General features: G+C 44.3%; 1 protein-coding gene across 1 annotated transcript in view; it reads left to right on the forward strand.

Annotated features, from left to right (window-relative positions):
* The window catches only part of CPNE4 (copine 4), a gene marked incomplete at its 3' end in the record, with an annotated part of 505,001 nt that extends 486,128 nt beyond the window's left edge, over positions 1-18,873 (forward strand). The window contains exons 14-16 of the mRNA XM_080695771.1: positions 162-295; positions 10,776-11,012; positions 18,739-18,873. Coding sequence (XP_080551897.1) covers positions 162-295; positions 10,776-11,012; positions 18,739-18,873 — 506 coding nt within the window. The remainder of the gene's footprint in view (positions 1-161; positions 296-10,775; positions 11,013-18,738) is intronic.
* Positions 18,874-19,161: the final 288 nt, after the last annotated feature.

Raw genomic sequence — 19,161 nt, forward strand, 5'->3', positions numbered from 1 at the left:
ATTCCCAATACCACAAACGTTTTGAAAGATGTCTAAAAAAAAAACATAAATGTGATATTTATAGGACTATTTGGAGAGATTTCATGCTTTATTTGTGCATGCAGTGTGTAAATATGTTTGAAGGGACTAAGGCAGTCCTGATCTTTGCCACTTTCCCTTAGGAATCCAAGGAGTTGTGGAAGCCTATCAGAGCTGCCTCCCTAAGCTCCAGCTCTATGGTCCCACCAACATCGCTCCCATCATCCAGAAGGTTGCCAAGTCAGCATCGGAGGAGACCAACACCAAAGAGGCATCGGTAAGGAGAGGCGAGTTACGCCTCCAATGGCTATTCACCCTTTCTCCCCAGGTGTTGGCCATAACACCCGTCCAGCCTGGCAATAAATCCCAGATTTTTTTAAACAAATTTTTTATTGAACATAAATGGTATACATTTAAACTATACTTGGTGCCCTCTCCCCCCCACCCCCATTTTCCCTTCCCCCCTCCTACGAATGGTTGTCCAGGGTAACCAGGCTATATTCATAATTTTGCACATATTCAGATGTAGACCCTCATTTATCAAGATCAGCCTTTCTCCTCTCCTATCTTTCCATTCAAACTTTGCTGATATTTCCCCTCCATTATCTGGAGTCCCACTGATATCTTCTGTGTTCCCTAGTTTGGGCATATTAGAGGAAACATATGTACCTTCTCCTTCTGTGCTTGGCTGATCTCACTTAACATAATGTTCTCCAGGACTTTCCATCTTCTTGCAAATGATATAATTTTGTTCTTCTTTATGGCTGAATAGAATTCCATTGTGTGTATTTCCCAAAGTTTTGCTATCCATTCATTTGTTGATGGAGATCTGGGTTGGTTCCATATTTTGGCTATTACGAACGTGGACAAGTGACTTAGCCTTTCCCTAAGCTTCAATCTCCTCCTCTGAAAAGTAGAACTAATCAAAGCCAGCTCTGCTGGGTCATGATTATGATGCATATCAAATGTCCATCCCACTGTCTGAACAGGAGACTTTTAGCAGTGGAAACTATTCTATTTCCCCCTCCTGTCACAAGAAAGAAAAAAAATAGTAATAATGATAATGATAATAATAATTGTAATACTAATGTTTGCTATCCATTGTACCCATATTACAGATGGAAGTGTGGCCACAAAAATAGAAATAAAAAATAGATAAAAATAAATAGAATTAGAATAAAAGTAGAAACAAAAATGATAAAAACAGAAATGCAATAATAGATGTTTTTAACTTTTGTTATAAACTGTGACAATACATCCCATCACAGCAAGATTGGCTTCACATTTTTTAATGAAAAATGCAGACCAAGACTACAAAGCCAAAAGGAATTTGAAGTAAATATATTCTATAATAACTTTTCTATGCATTATTTTAATGATATCAATCTATTTCTGTTTATCTTTATGGATTTAGTAGGATATTACTATGTCTGAAAATCTTCATGTAATTTAGTCCTGGGTTCTCAGATACTATGTTTACTTAAAGAAAATAATGTTCCACTCCCTCATCATCTGACATTACCCCATCTAAACCACTTTTACTCTACCTACACTTCTAGCCTTTTCTCATTGTAGAAGGGTGAAGGATCACCTTCCTACTGAAAGCCAGCCTCTACTTTTATCCCCTGAAGTATGTTCCCTCTCAACTATCCAAGGACATTGACCCAGCTGTCATATTCCCACTCTGTCATCTAATCTATCATCTCTTTTGTCCCTTGATATTGAAGACTCGTTCCCATTGGCAAGCAAGGCTCCCATAGCACCTCCTGTGTAAGTTAGAATCTCTCCTTTGGTCAACTTTGCCCTTTAACAACTCTCTTCAACTTTATACCCACCTAGAGAAAATTCACTGAAAGAGCGACCTATACTCACTGTTTCCATCTCTTCCCCATTGGTTCCTTCACCCAAACCAGTTAGACTTTGACAAACTCTTGTCAAAGTCAAAAGTACCTCTATATTGCCAAGCTCAGTGGTCATGTCTTTGCCCTGACCTCTCAGTGATTTTTTGATCCAAGTGATCACATTTTCTTTGAAATTTTTTCTTTACCTGGCTTCCAGAATACCATGTTCTATGGACCTTCCTCTATCGATTTCTTTTTCTACTCACCCTTCTTCTTGACTTCTAAACATTAAATTTCCAGAATTCAGTCTTCAGACCTCTTCTGTTATCTGTCTGGTGATCTTGTTCATGGTCATGACATTATATGACCCATAGACACTATTTCAAATATTGTGTGTGTGTGTGGTACTGGGGATTGAACCCAGGGATACTCTACCTCTGAGCTGCATTCCTAGCCTTTTTATTATTTTATTTTGAAACACTGTGTCAAGTTACTGCATGCTGGCCTTGAATCTTCCTGTTCAGCTTCCCAAGTACTGAGATTATAGCCTTGTACCATTGTACCTGGCCTCGATTCCAAGTATGTGTCTGCAGCCCAACCTGTCTCTGATCTTTGAATTTGTACATTCAACTGTTTATTCAACATCTCAATCTGGCTATCTAATAGCATGTATGGAGCACATGCAAATTATCTCCCTCATGCCAACTCCTTTCTCTGTCTGCCTTCTCAGTCTCCTCTCTATGGTCCCATCATTCACCTCGTTGCATAGATCTTGACATAATCTGTGATTCATTTTTTCTCTTTGTGTCCTGTGTTAGTTACTTTTTTGCTCCATGACAGGATGCCTCAATACCCAGTGTTTCCATCATCAGTCTCACTGTTGTGACCTGAAAGACCTAGCAACCCAACTTTGCTCACCATTCCGGAGATTTGAGAGGTTCAGTCCATGTTAGGCTGAGTGAAATATGTGGATCTCAAGGCATGATGATGGGAAGGAGAGAAATAGAGGGAGAGAGGGGGAGAGAGAGAGAGAGAGAGAGAGAGAGAGAGAGAGAGAGAGAGAGAGGAAACTCTGCTCTCACATGAAGGTTGGAAGGAAGGCAGCAACAAGAGGGTCCAAGAACACACACAAACATAGGCCCCAAGGTCACACCTCTAGTGACCCACCCCCTCCAGCCACAGTCCACCTGCCTAGGATGCTACCCAGTAAATCTACTACAATGTATTTATCCACTGATAAATCATGACTCTCATGATTTAATTACATCACCCCAACTCTGAACATCAAATATACATAAGCTCTTTCAGAGAATGGTCTACGTCTAAACCATGACATTTAATCCTTTAAAACAACAATAAACTTTATTATCTTGCACAATTTTTGTGGGTCAGAGATTTAGCCACAGCTGACCTGGATGGGGGTCACTCCAATCTCTTCTGAGATTATAGTCAAGATATTGGCCAGGTATTGGGTTGTTTCAAAGCTGGCCTAGGACTGAAAGACCTGCTATCAATATAGATCAGTCACCATCCTGCCATGTTGCTACTGTTTTGACTAGAACCTTCAGGTCTTCACTACACAGGCTGCTCTAGAGAGCTGCTCAAGTATCTGAACGCACAGAACAGGCTTTCCTGAAAACAAGCGACCAAGAAAGGAAGAAAGTGCAAGTCACAGTCTCTCTTATAACTTAACCTTTGAAGTGACATCCCATCATCCCCATAATCCCTGTTGGTTACACAAGACTCTCTGATTCAGTATAGGAAAAAGATGACACAAAGACATTCCGGAGGTAAGGATTGTTGGGTGCCATCTTGAATCCTGTCTACCCCATCCAATCTATCAGAAAGTTATAATGGTCTGTTTTCAAGATATATCTTCATCTAGATCAAGGAGATACTATAGATAAGCAAATAAGGCAACCTAACTGAGGGGAGTGGGAAGGGGGAATAGGGAAATTTCCTAATGTACATGATGTATATTAACAAACATATCAAAGTCAATCACTTTGAGGTGGGAATGAGGTGGGATTTAGATAAGGGCTAAGTGGGTGATATGTGCATGTACGCCTCTACCATCTTGTACTCCATTAAGATGTATGACTACAATGTACCAATTAAAAATTTTTAAAAAGATATATCTCAAATCCTACAATTCTCACCACCTTCATGGGTACTCCAGGCCATTAGGTTTTTTCACTTAAGCTAAACCAAAAACCTTATAACTGGACTCCCTCCTTCATCTTTTTCCCATTACAATCTATGCTTCATGAGATTGGTCTTTTAAAAAACATAATTAGAAATGGTTGTAGTCCCAGTACCTGGGAAGCTGAGACAGGAGGATCACAGGTTCAAGGGAAGCCTCAGCAACTTAACGAGGCCCTCAGGAACTTAGTGAGACTCTGTTTCAAAACAAAACATAAAACGGAGCCTGGTCTGTGTGTCAGTGTCTCCTACCCTCTGCTCATTATACCTTGTTCTTGCAGTCACTAGCCAGTAGTTTTCACCACAAGAAGCCTGGATACCCAGCCCACTTGACCACTCAGCCCGGTGAAGCAGAGGGCTGTCACCTTGGAAACAGTGTTCAGAATGATGTATGGATGTGGGAATGCTGGCTTTTCAGCTCATCAGAGCTGCTCTGTGAGGAGGGACTTCATCCAGAAGAGATACTGAGGGCTTGATGCAGGCCAACTTTCTTCTGTGTATGAAAGCTAAGAACATCCTGCCTCCTTTCAGCTCACTTTTCCTCTTCTGTTGAGAAACCACCAACCTGTTTCAACCTAACATACCAACATCTCCAGCAGTGCATGGGCCCGGCAAGAGGGATCCTAATGCATCTGTCAGTCACAGAGGCAAATCAGTGCAAATTGAATCCTTATAGATACAAGATTTAGGGGTAAGGATTGGAGAGGATCCATCTCTCTCTCTCTCTCTCTCTCTCTCTCTCTCTCTCTCTCTCTCTCTCTCTCTCTCTCTCTCTGTGTGTGTGTGTGGTGTGTGTGTGGTATTAGGTATTGAACCCAGGGCATTCTATCTATTCTACCTCTGAGGAACACCTCCAGTCCTATTTTATTTTGAAAAAGGGTCTCACTAAGTTGATGAGACTCTCACTACTTGCTGAGGCTATTTTCAAACCTGCAATCCTCCCATTCCAGCCTCCCAAGTACTAGGATTATGGGCATGTGTTACCATGCCTGGCCTCCATTTTTTATTTTAGATTTTTTTAATGTATTGATGCATTGTAACCATGCATCTTGATGAGGTACAGGATGGTAGAGGCATACAGACACACATCACTCATTTAGCCCTTCCCCAACGCATTCCCTCCCCCTCCCTTCTTCTCGTGTTCAGCTTAGTGACTGTATTTGATGCGTGTGAATGTACATCATATGCATAACGGTGCTTTCTTCTTCCTCCCATCTCCCTCGTTAGATCACCTTCTTTACTCATCTAAGGTTTCCTTCTTTGTCTAGAGTTTCTCCTATGTCTCATTTTCTCCCTAGCTTCTACAGATTAGAGAGATCATCCTACTTGTCACTTTTTATGACTGACTAATGCCACTAGCATAATGTTTTCCAGTTATTTTCATTTCCCTGCAAATGACATAATTTTGTTCTTCTTTATGGCTAAGTAAAATCTCATTGTGTCCATATCCCATAGTTTTGTAAACCTTCCATCTGTTGATGGACATCTTGGCTGGTTCCATAGTTTGGCAATAGTGAATTGTGCAGCTGTGAACATAGATATGTGTGCATTAGTTTGCTAGTTTGGTTTCCATTTTTTTTTGCGGGGGGGGGGGGGTAGATACCCAGAAGTGGTATCGCTGGATCATATGGTAGGTTCATTCCCATTCTTCTGAGGATCCTGCATGCTGTTTTCCAAAGTGGCTGCACTAATTTTCAATCCCACCAACAATGTACTAGAGTTTCCACTTCTCCACACCCTCGCCAGCATCTGTTGTTGTTTGTATTTTTAATATCTGCCATCCTAATTGGGGTTAGGTGAAATCTCAGGGTACTTTGATTTGCATCTCTCTGATTGTTAATGATGTTGAACATCTTTTCATACATTTATTGGCCATTTGAATATCTTCTTTTGTGAACTGTCTATTTAGTTCACTTGCCTACTTTTAGATTGGGTACTTTTCTTAGTGCTGAGTTCCTTGAGTTCTCTGTATATCCTAGATATTAATCTAGAATTCCTCTAAGGGAGGAATAGCTGGCAAGAATCTTCTCCCATCCTATCAGCTCTCTGCTGAGGTTCCTGATACTTTTCTGCACAGAAGCTCTTCAAATAACACCTTGCTCAGAAACCCAACATATAAAATACATTTAAAGAAACACTGCTCTTGTCAAATATGGAGTAAAGGATGAGGTGGAAACTTCTCTGTCCTTATTTGCCTCCCTTATTCACAAGAGAATTCTAGGAATCCCCAGAGCCCCAGAGTCTGGTTTAGAAACTCTGATGTTATTCTCCTGGAGGGAAACACACCAAGAGCTGCCTGCATATATACCTGTATCACTTCTAACCTCACTATGTTGTATAATCACAATGCACCAATAAAAATATTTCTAAAATTAACTTGCAAGTAATGTTTTCCAGATTACTTTAAATTTTTTTTGGTGGTACTGGGGTTCCTGGAAGCCCTTCTACTTCCGGGCTACACACCCAGATCTATTTTTTTATGTTTTTTTATTTGGAAACAGGGTTTCTTAAGCCAGCACGGCTGGCTTCAAACCTGCGCGATCCTCCTGTCTCTGCCTCCCAAGCGCGGGGATTACAAGTGTGTGCAACCACGCCCGGCTAAATTTCTAATTTCATGAGCAAACCTAAATTAAGCCACCTCTACACACACACACACACACACACACACACACACACACACACACACCCCACAAGTAAAATGGATAGCACTATCATAGGTCTGGATTTTGAGATAGCCCAGCATGAGGTTTGGGCCACCACTCACTTCTTCATGAATAAGTGGGTCTTCTCTGAGAGAACAGGTCAAGAGATGGTACCCAACCAGGTATGATGGGTACCATCTGCCTGTCACCCCAGTAGTTGGGAGGCTGAGGAAGGAGGATCTCAGGTTTGCAGCCAGAAACTTAGAAAGGCCCTCCATGACTTAGTGAGACCCTGTTTCAAAATTTAAAAATAAGTAAAGTAGGGTTATCGGGCTGGGGAATATAGCTCAGATGTAGAATGCCCCTGGATTCAATCCCCAGTACCAAAAAAAAAAAAAGCTGGAGTGAGGTTCATTAATAGAATTACTACCATAGACTATATAGTGTACATATGTGAAAATAGCAATGTCAGTCTCAGTGCTCTGTATGGGGGGTGGGGGGCACCAAGTGCTGGGTGCATGTCACTGTCAACATGATTTACATTAGGATGTGAGACTATAACGCACCAATAAAAGCATGCGAAAATTAAGAAAAGAGATGGGACTCTATGCAAGAAGGGTCCAATTCACACACTGCCAGGCAAATTACCCTTCTAAACCAGGAAAAGATGCTTTTCTGCAGAGGTTTCTCCTCTTCTCTGAACAGTCTGTGGTCCAGGTTCCCTTGTGATCATTGCTTGCTAAGGGTCATGACCTGTATGTAGCCTCTTAGGCAAACGGTGCCATAGTCTGTTGCTATAGAATTTTTCTCCTTAGTTTTGCAGAACTCTCCTAGAGAAATAAATACAGAAGAGCCCCTCTTTATCTAAATAGGACATCAAATATACTCAAAACCTTTATTTCATCTGTAAGCATTTTCCCAGCCTGACTTTGGAAGAAACGATTACTGCTAGTGTTATTGGAAATTTCTATCAGGATCTTGATCCTGTGGTGTGCAGCATATTGCCTTTAGCTGGATTAAACCTGGAAGGGCCAGGTTTTAGAATCCTGGAAGTCTCCTGAGACTAGAGGTTCTGGACCTCTTTTGACCTCCTTAGCAACTGGCAAAGCTCACAGGCCACTTCTTGGGAGTATTTTGAAGTACACTAAATTATAAAGTGAAGCAATTATTTTGAAATGCAGTTAGCAGAAGCCCAGCACAGTGGTGCAGGCCTATAATCCCAGTATTTCGGAGGCTGGGACTGGAAGATTGCAGGTGTAAGGCCAGCCTCAGCAATTTGGCAAGATTCTCAGTAACTTAACAAAACTTAATTTTAAAATAAAAAGGACTGAGGGTATAGCTCGAAAGTAGAATGCCCTTAGGTTCAATCCAGAAGGAAGTGAGGAAGGGCGGTAAGGAAAGAAGGAAGGAAGGGAGGAAGGGAGGAAGGGAAAAGCAACAGAAAGAAAAACAATTAGCAAAGTATTATTTTAAGTGACATGGAGGGATTGTACTAAAACATTTCTTTTGATTACATATTCAATTACAAGAACTAATAGCTGGTCTAGTTCTATAATTTCTGTAGTTTCCGAGTAGTGTTGGGTGTAAACGGTAGATTAAAAATCCGTGGCTGCTGTCAAACAATAGGAAAATGTTTGTGATTTCAGTTGCTGATTTGGTCACAAGAACAACTTATATTAACTTGATTTTCTGATTACATTATTATTTAAAGATTACAAACATCAGTTTAGGATTAGTGAAAATAAAATGTAATTTACCCCAAGTTCACAGACTGCCTAAAAATCAACAGTCCTGAGATCCATATTAAGAATCCCTGCTCCACTAAATCAGGGGCCCACAAATATATCCCTTACCCTGTTTTTCAATGGCTTGCAAGCTAAGAATGGTTTTTTTGAGTGGGTTAAAAAGAAAATATTATTTTGCGAAACATGTAAATTATATGGCCTTCCAATTTTGGTGTCCATAAATGAGGTGGTATCGCGACCCAGCCGCTCCCGTTCATTTTAGGCATTGTCCGTGGTGGCTGTCTGCTTGCCACGGTAGCAACGCTACCCAGTTGCAGCTGGGACCATATAGCTTGGAAAGCTTGAAATATTTATGGATATCCCTCAGCAAAAAATGGTGGCCCGATTCCTGCTCTAGACCACTGCAACACAAAAATTTCCCTCTGTGGTTTTATTTCTTCCTTGTCAGGTTTATTTATAGTTTCTCGAGGTACGTATCAGGGAGAGGAAAGCCATCTCCTTCACCCAAAAGATCAGGAGCTTGTTGGGGGTAGTGGGTGAAAAGAGAGCACAGGAGCGGTCCCCCAAGGACCATCTCCTTGTGAATCAAAAGCTGTCCTCTTTCGGGCCTGGAATCTTCCTGGCCCACCACGATGCACCCTGGGGAGGGTGGCTGACTTAGGACTCTGGTGTTTTCTGGGCCCCTTCCTCGCCCCAACCAACCCATGGTCTTCCATCTCTTCTGTCTGCACTACCCTGTTCCTCCATCACCTCCTCCTACTGAAACCCTCCTCCAAACTCCCAGCCCAGCATTTTTATGAAACTCTCAGGCTCAGAAAGCATAAATATGGGTGAGAATCATGGAACTCAGATGAATCGCAAGTTGGGGAGTGAGCGAGGATGAGGGAGGCTGGTGAGTTAAAGGGCAGGGAACATCCGAGTGTGCAGAAGGCATCCCAACACGGCCTGCATCAAGCTGCCTCTCAGCCATCTCCAGTGCATGTGCTTTGGGTTAAGTACAGGGTTTTTTCAGGCATATGGAGAGAAGAGGAAATTTTTTAATTCTGCCAACCCATTTTCCACCTTTGTGTGTGATTAAATTTTTAAAATTTAATTTTTTAAGAAAACATATTGATTCGCCGGACGTGGTGGCACACACTTGTAATCCCAGCATTCGGGAGGCTGAGGCAGGAGGGTCTCAGGTTCGAGGTCAACCTCAGCTACTTAGTGAGGTCCTCCACAACTTAGTGAGACCCTGTTTCAAAAGAAAGAATAAAAAATTGGGCTGGGGTGTACCTCAGGGGTAGAATGTCCCTGGGTTCTATCCCCAGGACTGCAAAAATAAAAATAAAAAGAAGCAGAGAAATATATTTAATAATATGCCTTATTTAAAACCCCGAACAGCCAACATGCTGTCATTTTAGCATCTACCCCATGTAAAAAAGATTAATGAAATACTTAATGTTCCTCTTTGTGTGTACGGAATCTGTAAAATCCGTATGTTTTCTACTTACAGCATTTCAATTCGGACCCTGGGTTATCACCACAGGTCCTTGATTTAGATATTATAAGTCGGTAGTGGAACAGGTGGATCCATGTACTTTGGTTGTTCCAGACATGCTTCACAGGTGTCCAGGAACAAAATGGACATCCATTCGGGGCATTAAATTTAAATTCATCAAAATTTTAAAAATTTACTTCTTCCACTGGCTCTAGTCTCTAGCCAAAGACTCAGTATAGTCTCAGGGGCCCATGATCTTTGCATGTGGACAGCACAATTTAAATTCTTAAAACTCTTCATGCTAAAAGGAACCCCATAAATGTTCTCATCCCTCCCCCTCATTGGAGAAATGAAGAAGCTGAGATTCAGAGGTATCAAGGAATTTTCCCCAGGTCTCACAGAATAAGGAGTGTGTGTGTGTGTGTGTGTGTGTGTGTGTGTGTGTGTGTGTGTGTCTTACTGGGGCTTGAGCCCAAGGGTGTTCTACCTCTGAGCTAAACCCCCAGCCCTTTTTTCTAAATCATTATTATTATTATTTATTTTGAGACAGGGTCTCGCAGAGGTGCTGAAGGTCTCACTGAGTTACTGAGGCTGGCCTCGAACCTGCAATCCTCCTGTCTCAGCCTTCTGAGTCCTAGTATTACAGGCAAACGTGACAGCACCTGGCTCAGAAGACAGTCCTGATTCTTCCGATTTCCCCTCTTCTTCTTTTGTAATTTTTTATTGGTGCATTGTAGTCATCCACTGGTCATTGTGCAGTGAAGCCAGCCCCGGGGCTAACTGGTCTCCTGTTGTCCTTGTCTCCCCTGCTTCCCCGACACGCGCGTCACCTGGCACCCGGCTGCAGCAATACTTTATCCTGCTCATCCTGACGGACGGCGTCATCACAGACATGGCCGACACCCGGGAGGCCATTGTGCACGCCTCCCACCTCCCCATGTCGGTCATCATCGTGGGCGTGGGGAACGCGGACTTCAGCGACATGCAGATGCTGGACGGCGACGACGGGATCCTGCGGTCGCCCAAGGGCGAGCCTGTCCTGAGGGACATCGTCCAGTTTGTGCCCTTCAGGAACTTCAAACACGTACGCATATCTGCGCCCTGGGGAGAAGAGATCCAGAGCGCACCCTCCTCCCACCAGGGTCCCCCAGAGCTGAAGTGACCTGCCACTCTAGGTTTCTTTCTTTTTCTCTCTCTCTCTTTCTTTCTTCCTTCCTTCCTTCCTTCCTTCCTTCCTTCCTTCCTTCCTTCTTTCTTTCTTTCTTTTTTTCTTTTTTTCTTTTTTTCTTTTTTTGCAGTACCTGGGATGAAGAAACCCAGGGGCATTGTGCCTCCAAGCTACACCCCCAGCCCTATTTTTTAGTCTATTTTTTTTTTTTTTTGGTGGTACTGGGGTTCCTGGAAATCCGTCTACCTCCGGGCTACACTCCCAGACCTATTTTATATTTTTATTTGGAGACAGGGTCTCTTAAGCCAGCAAGGCTGACTTCGAACCTGTGCGATCCTCCTGTCTCTGTCTCCCAAGCGCGGGGATTACAAGCGTGAACCTCCTCGCCCAGCTACTCTGTCTATCTTTTGAAACAGGGTCTCACTGAGTTGCAAGTGGCCTCACTAAGTAGCTGAGACTGTCCACGAACTGTAATCTTCCTGTCTCAGCCTCCCCAATGCTGGGATTACAAACCTGTGCCACCACGTCCAGCCTGACCCACTCTTAAAGCAAACACCAGCTACCCCAGCCTGGGCCCGCAGCCTCCCACACCAAGACAGGCAGAAACTCTTGGGAAAAGAAGTAGAAACTGAGTTGTGAATAACAAGACATGCTAACTATAATAGCCAAAAGAAAAAAAAATTTTTTTGGCTGTACTGGGAATTAGACCCAGGGGCAATTGACCTCCGAGCTACACCCCCGGCCCTATTTTTTATTCTTTATTTTGAAACAGGGTCCCACTGAGTTGCAGAGGGCCTCACTAAGTAGCTGAGGCTGTCTGCGAACCACGATCCTCCTGCCTCAGCCTCCCAAACACTGGGATGACTAGTGAGCGCCACCACGCCCGGCTGGTAGCCGACACTTTACAGATGCTGGTCCTCGTTCAGACAAAGCAGGCACTCCAGCATCGGCACCCTCTTCCCAAAGCTGCCATGTACAGTCGGGCAGCTTGATAACTGGCCAAAATAGCAAAGATAAGGCGAAGTTCAGCCCGGGTTCTGCTTGTGAGGCTCTGTGCCCTAGCAGAAGTCCTTTTTTACCTTGGCAAAATAAGTGCTCAAAATGGCAGAGACCTAAGTTCTCCATCAATATCTAGGAAGGAGCCCCCAAGATTTGTGTCACTCTCACTTAAGCAAGATGGCTAAGCTGGTTCCCAGGTGTATAGAGAGCAGTTTAATGTGGTCGGTGAAGTGGAAATGGCAAAATAAGTTTGTTTAAGTGGACTGGTTAGGCAGCATGGTGCATGCCTGGAATCCCACTACTTGGGAGGCTAAGACAGGAAGATCGCAGGCTTGAGGCCAGCCTCAGCAACTTAGCAAGGCCGTGTTTCAAAATCAAAAACACAATACAGCTGCGGGTATAGCTAGGAGGTGGGATGCCTCCTGTGTAATCCCAGTACCACAAAAATAAATAAATAAAGAGGCTGGTTAGTGAGTAGCAGAATTAAAAAAGTAATCATAAAGTGGGCATGGTGGTGCACACTTGTAATCCCAGCATTTGGGAGGCTGAGACAGGAAGATCGTGGTTTGAGGACAGCCTCAGCTACTTAGTGAGGCCCTCTGCAACTCAGTGAGACCCTGTTTCAAAATAAATAATAAAAAAGTAGGGCTGGGGGTGTAGCTCAGAGGTAGAATGCCCCTGGGTACTATCCCCAGTACCACAAATAAAAAGAAGGAAATCTTAAGCGTTTCTATCAGTACAAAAAGTTCTCCTTCTTGTTTATAGCTGCTTAGCACTTTATTATATTGACATATCCATCTCATTACCACCAACACCACCACCATCACCACACCACCACCTCCTACCATATCGCCACAATCTCCACCACTATCACCACCCCCACCAAACTACCACCCAGCACCATACCACCACAGTCACCACCAACACCAACACCACCACCATAACCACCCCCACCACACCACCACCAACACCACCACTATTAACACACCACCAGCAGCAGCAGCAAGCATATTTAGAAAAGCCTTTCGCCTAACTTGCAAACTCTTGTCCAAATGGATCTCCAACTTGCTTGCAGCCGGTTGATCAGTGATGTCCAGGCACCTGTGAGTGCAGCTTGAACTCACACTGGGCCCCCGCCACACGATCCTGCAGCCCTGGTGTCAACGCCCTTAGCATGGACTCTTCAGAAATGGCAGCTCGTGCTGCCATCCTCTGGGACAGGTTTTACTTGAGCATTCAGATTAATCACCCGCAGCCTCGGCTGAATCCTAGATTTCACAACCTGCCCGGATCTCACAGGGAAGCCACTGAGCGCTCCGTGACTCCAGGGCTCCGGAAATGAGGACATTTATTCATTCCTGTACTGCCGTAAAGGTTTGAAGTCAGCTCGGGCAACTTAGGGAGACCCTCGGCAACTCAGAAAGACCCTGTTTCAAAATAAAATATAAAAAAGGCTAAGGGTAAAGCTCAGAGGTAGGATGCTGGTGGGTTCAGTCCCCAGTACCACGGAAGAAAGAGGGATTGAAGATCTCACTTTGAGAGATTCATAAACATCCCAAATCTACCCTCTCCTGCCTGCCCAGATGTTCATGTGTGCACAATGCAGAAATAATGCCACTGAGTCACCAAAGGCTCTGCGCTCTGCCCCAGGCCTCCTCTTCTTTCCCAAATACTCCTGGAAAGCCTGCTGGGCAAGGCCCTGGGACCGCGATGAGAGGAGAAGGCTCTGGGTCCCAGCCTCAAGGAGGGGACTGGAGGGTGGTATGGTTGGGTCAAAGGCCAGATGCTAACAAACTCTGGGTGGCTGAGAATTCAGATGCTCCTATAGGACTTCAGAACAGAGCACAGTAGTCACGCAGAAAGCCTCACGGCTTACGCTGAGTATTTGGAGAAGGACTGAGACTGTGTGAGCCAGGAGCTGGAGGGGCACTGGCGGCAAAGGAAGTACCCCAAGCAGGCAAAGAGGGGGTGCCGCCCACAGTGTCTGCCCTCCACCGACTCTCCAGTGGCTCTGGGGATGACGAAGGCCAAACACGGGGGGCGTATTCACCCGGCTGATCTCCATGGATTTCAAATTAGATTGTGAAAACCATTTCATTATCCAGACTAATCTACTTGGAATTCAATAAGCCATAAATAAAAGGGAAGGTGAGAAGCTGATATCATTTCATGCAAGCCAGTAACCTATGTGTCGACCCTTTCTGCTCTGCGTGATAACTCAGAGATTTAAAGTGGACAAGGCTGCCGGGCGTGGTGGCGCACGCTTGTAATCCCCGCGCTTGGGAGGCAGAGACAGGAGGATCGCGCAGGTTCGAAGCCAGCCGCGCGCGCTGGCTTAGGAGACCCTGTTTCCAAATAAAAATGCAAAAATAGGTCTGGGAGTGTAGCCCGGAGGTAGAAGGGCTTCCAGGAACCCCAGTACCACCAATAAATAAAATAAAATAAAGTGGACAAGGCACCAGCCCCAAGCCATGTAGCTCTGGGAAAGTTATTTAATCCCTCTGGGGCACAGATTTCTCATCTGTAAGTTGAACCAAATATTACATGCATTGGGAGGCAAAAAGTGGAGTCTATATAAAGGTTAGCATGGTGCCGGCTCCACGCAGGTGGTTAATATATATATAGCTCTTATCTCTCCTATGACAAGCTGAGGGAAGAAGCTGGAAGCAGTGGCATACACATGCCGTTCCAGTACTTGAAAGGACGAGGCGGGAGGAGCACGGGTTCGAAGCCAGCTGGGGCAACTTAGGGAGACGCTCACCCACTTAGACCCTGTTTCAAAATAAAATATAAAAAAGGCTAAGGGCAAAGCTCAGAGGTAGAACGCCCCAGAGTTCAATCCCCAGTACAAGAGAAAGAGGGATCGAAGATCTCACTTTGAGAGATCGATGAACTTCCCAAAACCACCCTCTCCCTACCCGCCCAGACGTCCATGTGTGCACAGTAATGCCAGAGTCACAAAAGGCTCTGCACTCTACCCCACATCTCCTCTTCCTCCATAAATACTTCATGTGTTTGGCCTATCCCTAAGCAGCTAATGTCCCCACCAGCACAGATACATAAGCGGGCAGGGGACCCATTAGGACCTGTGCTTCCTGATAAGGTAGCCATTGACCACACATGACTGATTAAATCCATTAAAATTATAGCAGATGTAAAGCTCGGTTGCTTGGCCACACGTCAAGGGCTCATTAGCTGCATGTGGTCAGCGACTCATCTTGGCACAGATACTTTCAGCATCACAGAGGATGCTATTTGACGGCCCTCTTTAGAAAATGTGTGGCTGCAAGCCTTTGAAAATCTATTGCACCGTGGAATAGGCAAGAGACTTCTTAACCAGGGATGACATTCCTACCCAGGAGACATTTAGTGATATCTGGGGATGTTTTTTATAGTTACCAATGTGGGGTGCTATTTGCATCTAGTGGGTAGAGGCCAGAGATGCTAGTAAAGATCCTACAATACACAAAACAGTACCCCCAAAATAATTATCTAGTCCAAAATGCTAATTGTGCCCTCATTAAGCAAATATATTTTTCTTGTGTATCTAGAAGTTAGGAGCTGGTAGCTACTGGTAATTTCTTTCTTCGGTAATTTAGTAGTATGATTACCTTTTTTTCTTTGGTACTGGGGACTGAACCTAGGGACATTCTACTTCTGAGCTACACTCCCAGACCTATTTCATTTTGAAACAGGGTCTCACTAAGTGGCTGAGGTTGGCATCAGATATATGATCCTCCTATTCAGTCTCCCAAGCACTGGAATTACAGGTGTGAACCACCATGCCCACCTTTATTACCCTTAATGGTCCCTGATCATGATGAAATGGCTGCTATAGCTCCAGGAAACACATCCTAGCTCAAGGGAGAAAGGAAGCGAGAAAGGAGAAAAGCAGTTATGTCAGTCCAACTTCATCAGAGCAGAAAGCCTTGGGGGAGTGGTAGTGGGGATTGAGCCTGGTGCATTCTACTACCAAGCTACACCCTAAGCCCATTTTTTATATTGTATTTCAAACTAGGGCTTCACTAAGATGCTAAGGATCTTACTAAGTTGCTGAGGGTATGCACTACCAGAAGACAAAGCTTTATAAGAAAAACCTTCTAGAAACTTCCACTTAAATCTCAAAAGGATGAAATTGGACCACGTGACCATCTCTAAATGCCAGGGACAGTGGGAAATCAAGTATCTGGCTAGAAAACCTTAACATGAAAGATGGCCGAGGAATGGTTGGGAATGACTTTTGCATATGCCCCCAGTGTACCCATGGACCATAATCTAACACAGAATCCTGAGAAGCCATTTATAAAGTAAAAGAGTGTCTCTGTGGGTCAAATTTCCCATGTGCCACACCATCTTCAAAATGTGAAAGAAGCCGGGCGTGGTGGGCACGCTTGTCATCCCCGCGCTTGGGAGGCGGAGACAGGAGGATCGCGCAGGTTCAAAGCCAGCCGCGCTGGCTTCAGAGACCCTGTTTCCAAATTAAAAAGTATAAAAATAGGTCTGGGACTGTAGCCCGGAGGTAGAAGGGCTTCCAGGAAGCCCAGTGCCACTAAAAAAAAATGTGAAAGAAAGCCTCTTCACAGTAATTTCACGTGTGTGTGTGTGTGTGTGTGTGTGTGTGTGTGAGAGAGAGAGAGAGAGAGAGAGAGAGAGAGAGAGAGAGAGAGAGATTGATTTGAGATTTTCTTAGAATGAATTCAGTTCCTTCCTGTTTTCTCCCCTCACCTTGGAGAAAGTAGAGGGGCTTAGCAAGGTGGAATGGCTGTTTGGCAAACCACATAGGAAAGAAAAAACTAGAAACATGGTCGCCTAGCACTTGGACCAGTGCTCTTTTCCTGTGAATCTCAATCTGCTGTTGCCTGATCACTCTGCCCAAGGTTTCATCCTCTTCAACAGTAGCTAATACCCAGGCTCAGGCAAGTGAAGTTACTTTCCCAGGAAGTTGTGCAGTTAATAAATGCCAGGGCCAGGAATCAAATCCAGTCCTCTGTGACTCCAGAGTCCACACCTGCTATTAACCTGAGCATCTGTCTGCTGCAGAATCATCTTTTTTTTTTTTTTTTTTTGCGGTACTGGGGTTCCTGGAAGCCCTTCTACCTCCAGGCTATCCTCTCAGACCTATTTTATATTTTTGAAACAGGGTCTCTTACGCCACGGCTGGCTTCGAACCTATGCGATCCTCCTGTCTCCGCCTCCCAAGCGCAGGGATTACAAGCGTGCGCCACCACGCCCGGCTTGCAGAATCATCTTTGTGGAGCACGTGGTCCTGAACTTCTGGCCCCAAATCAGACAGCAGATCCATAATGCTGATAGAATTAGGATAAATGCAAGTGGAATTCAAGACCCTGACCTTAAGTTCATTTCCAATTGAATGCCCAACAATCACACACACACACACACACACACACACACACACACACACACACTTCTGATGGCTCATTGACCCTAGAATTACCCAACGCCATTCCTTTAACCCTTTCTTTCATTTAAAAATATAGCCAGGCATGGTGGCACATGCTTCTAATCCCAGCATTCGGGAGGCTGAGACAGGAGGGTCCAAGTTCTCAGACAGCCCCAGCTACTTAGTGAGACCCTTTGCAACTCAGCGAGACCCTGTTTCCCTGTTTCAAAATAAAGAAGAAAAACAGGGCTGGAGGTGTAGCTCTGAGGTAGAATGCCCCTGGGATCCACCCCCCAGTACTGCAAAAAATAAAATAAAAATATATGTCCACCTTCATGCTACCTTCTCTTAAAAGCTCACTCCCACGTCCCCCAAGATGACCCAGTGTCCTTGTTCCTTGCGGTCTGCTCACAGTGTGGGAACGTTTGACATCAACTCTTCTCAACCTCCAATATGCACAGAAGCCACCAGGGCATCATGTTAAAACACATTCTGATTCAGAGCTCTGGGTTGGGTCCAAGAGTCCATGCTGCTAATAAGCTCCCGACTCCTGAAGAACGTGCTGCTGCTGGTCCGTAATGTGTTCCCTGTTCTTTTTCATGGCTTGATTAATTGGGGCCACCCGAGGCGCCCTCGTGTCATTATTACTTTCCTGATGGAAGAACCATAGACCCATACACCCTAGCACAGCGCCTGGAACACACATAAGCATGTAGAACTAAATACAAACCCGGAACAAAACTGCAGGGTAATCCATTCTGATCTCCAACTTTCATTTATCTTCAAATGTGGACGGTTTTATATTTTGAGGTAGGAATGAAAAAATAGAAATGATGGAATTAAAGGACTATTTCCCAATCATCTGCCAACTCTCGGTTGGAATAGACCCTTGAATGAATGAATGAATGAATAGCTGTTCAGAGCAGGACTCAAATCTGTATGGAGGTAGGAGGGACACTGGGGATTGAACTCAGGGGTATTCTACCACTGAGCTACACCCCCAGCTTTTTTATTTTTTACTTTTTTTCTTTGCTTTGAAACAGGGTCTCCCTAGGTTGCTGAGTCTCACTAAGCTCTGAAACTGGCCTTGAACCTATGATCCTCCCATCTCTGCCTTCTAAGGGCTGGGATTGCCTGCCTGTGCCACCACACCCAGCTAGGACTCCAATCCTTGAGGCTGAGTCGAAATCAGATTCTGTTGACCAAGAACCAAAGTCATGGTTGTTTCTGTTTTTCCTACAGGCATCTCCAGCTGCCCTTGCCAAGAGTGTACTGGCTGAGGTCCCTAACCAAGTCGTGGACTATTACAACAGCAAAGGAATTAAACCAAAATGTTCCTCAGAAGTGTACGAGCCTTCCAGGACACTCGCACCATGAACTCCAGGCCCTTTTCCAGAGATCTGAAATACTCCTGCTAATATTTACTACTTCTACTACCCCTGTACTTAAAAAATAATAATAATACACATTTAAAAATAGCACGTTTTGGCGATTTTTAACTGACAATTTTTTTTGCATGTGTAGCCCCAAGGCCTGGATCTATTAAGCCCTTGTATTGGTAAAGACTTTTTACAAAGAAATACAAATCATCATAACTTACTCTTTACAGCATGTCTCCTTGAAATAAAATGGTATATGTATCTGTTTTTTATACAGGTTTGTTGA

Source organism: Muscardinus avellanarius (genome assembly GCF_963383645.1).
Source record: "Muscardinus avellanarius genome assembly, chromosome: 5".
NCBI lineage: Eukaryota > Metazoa > Chordata > Mammalia > Rodentia > Gliridae > Muscardinus > Muscardinus avellanarius.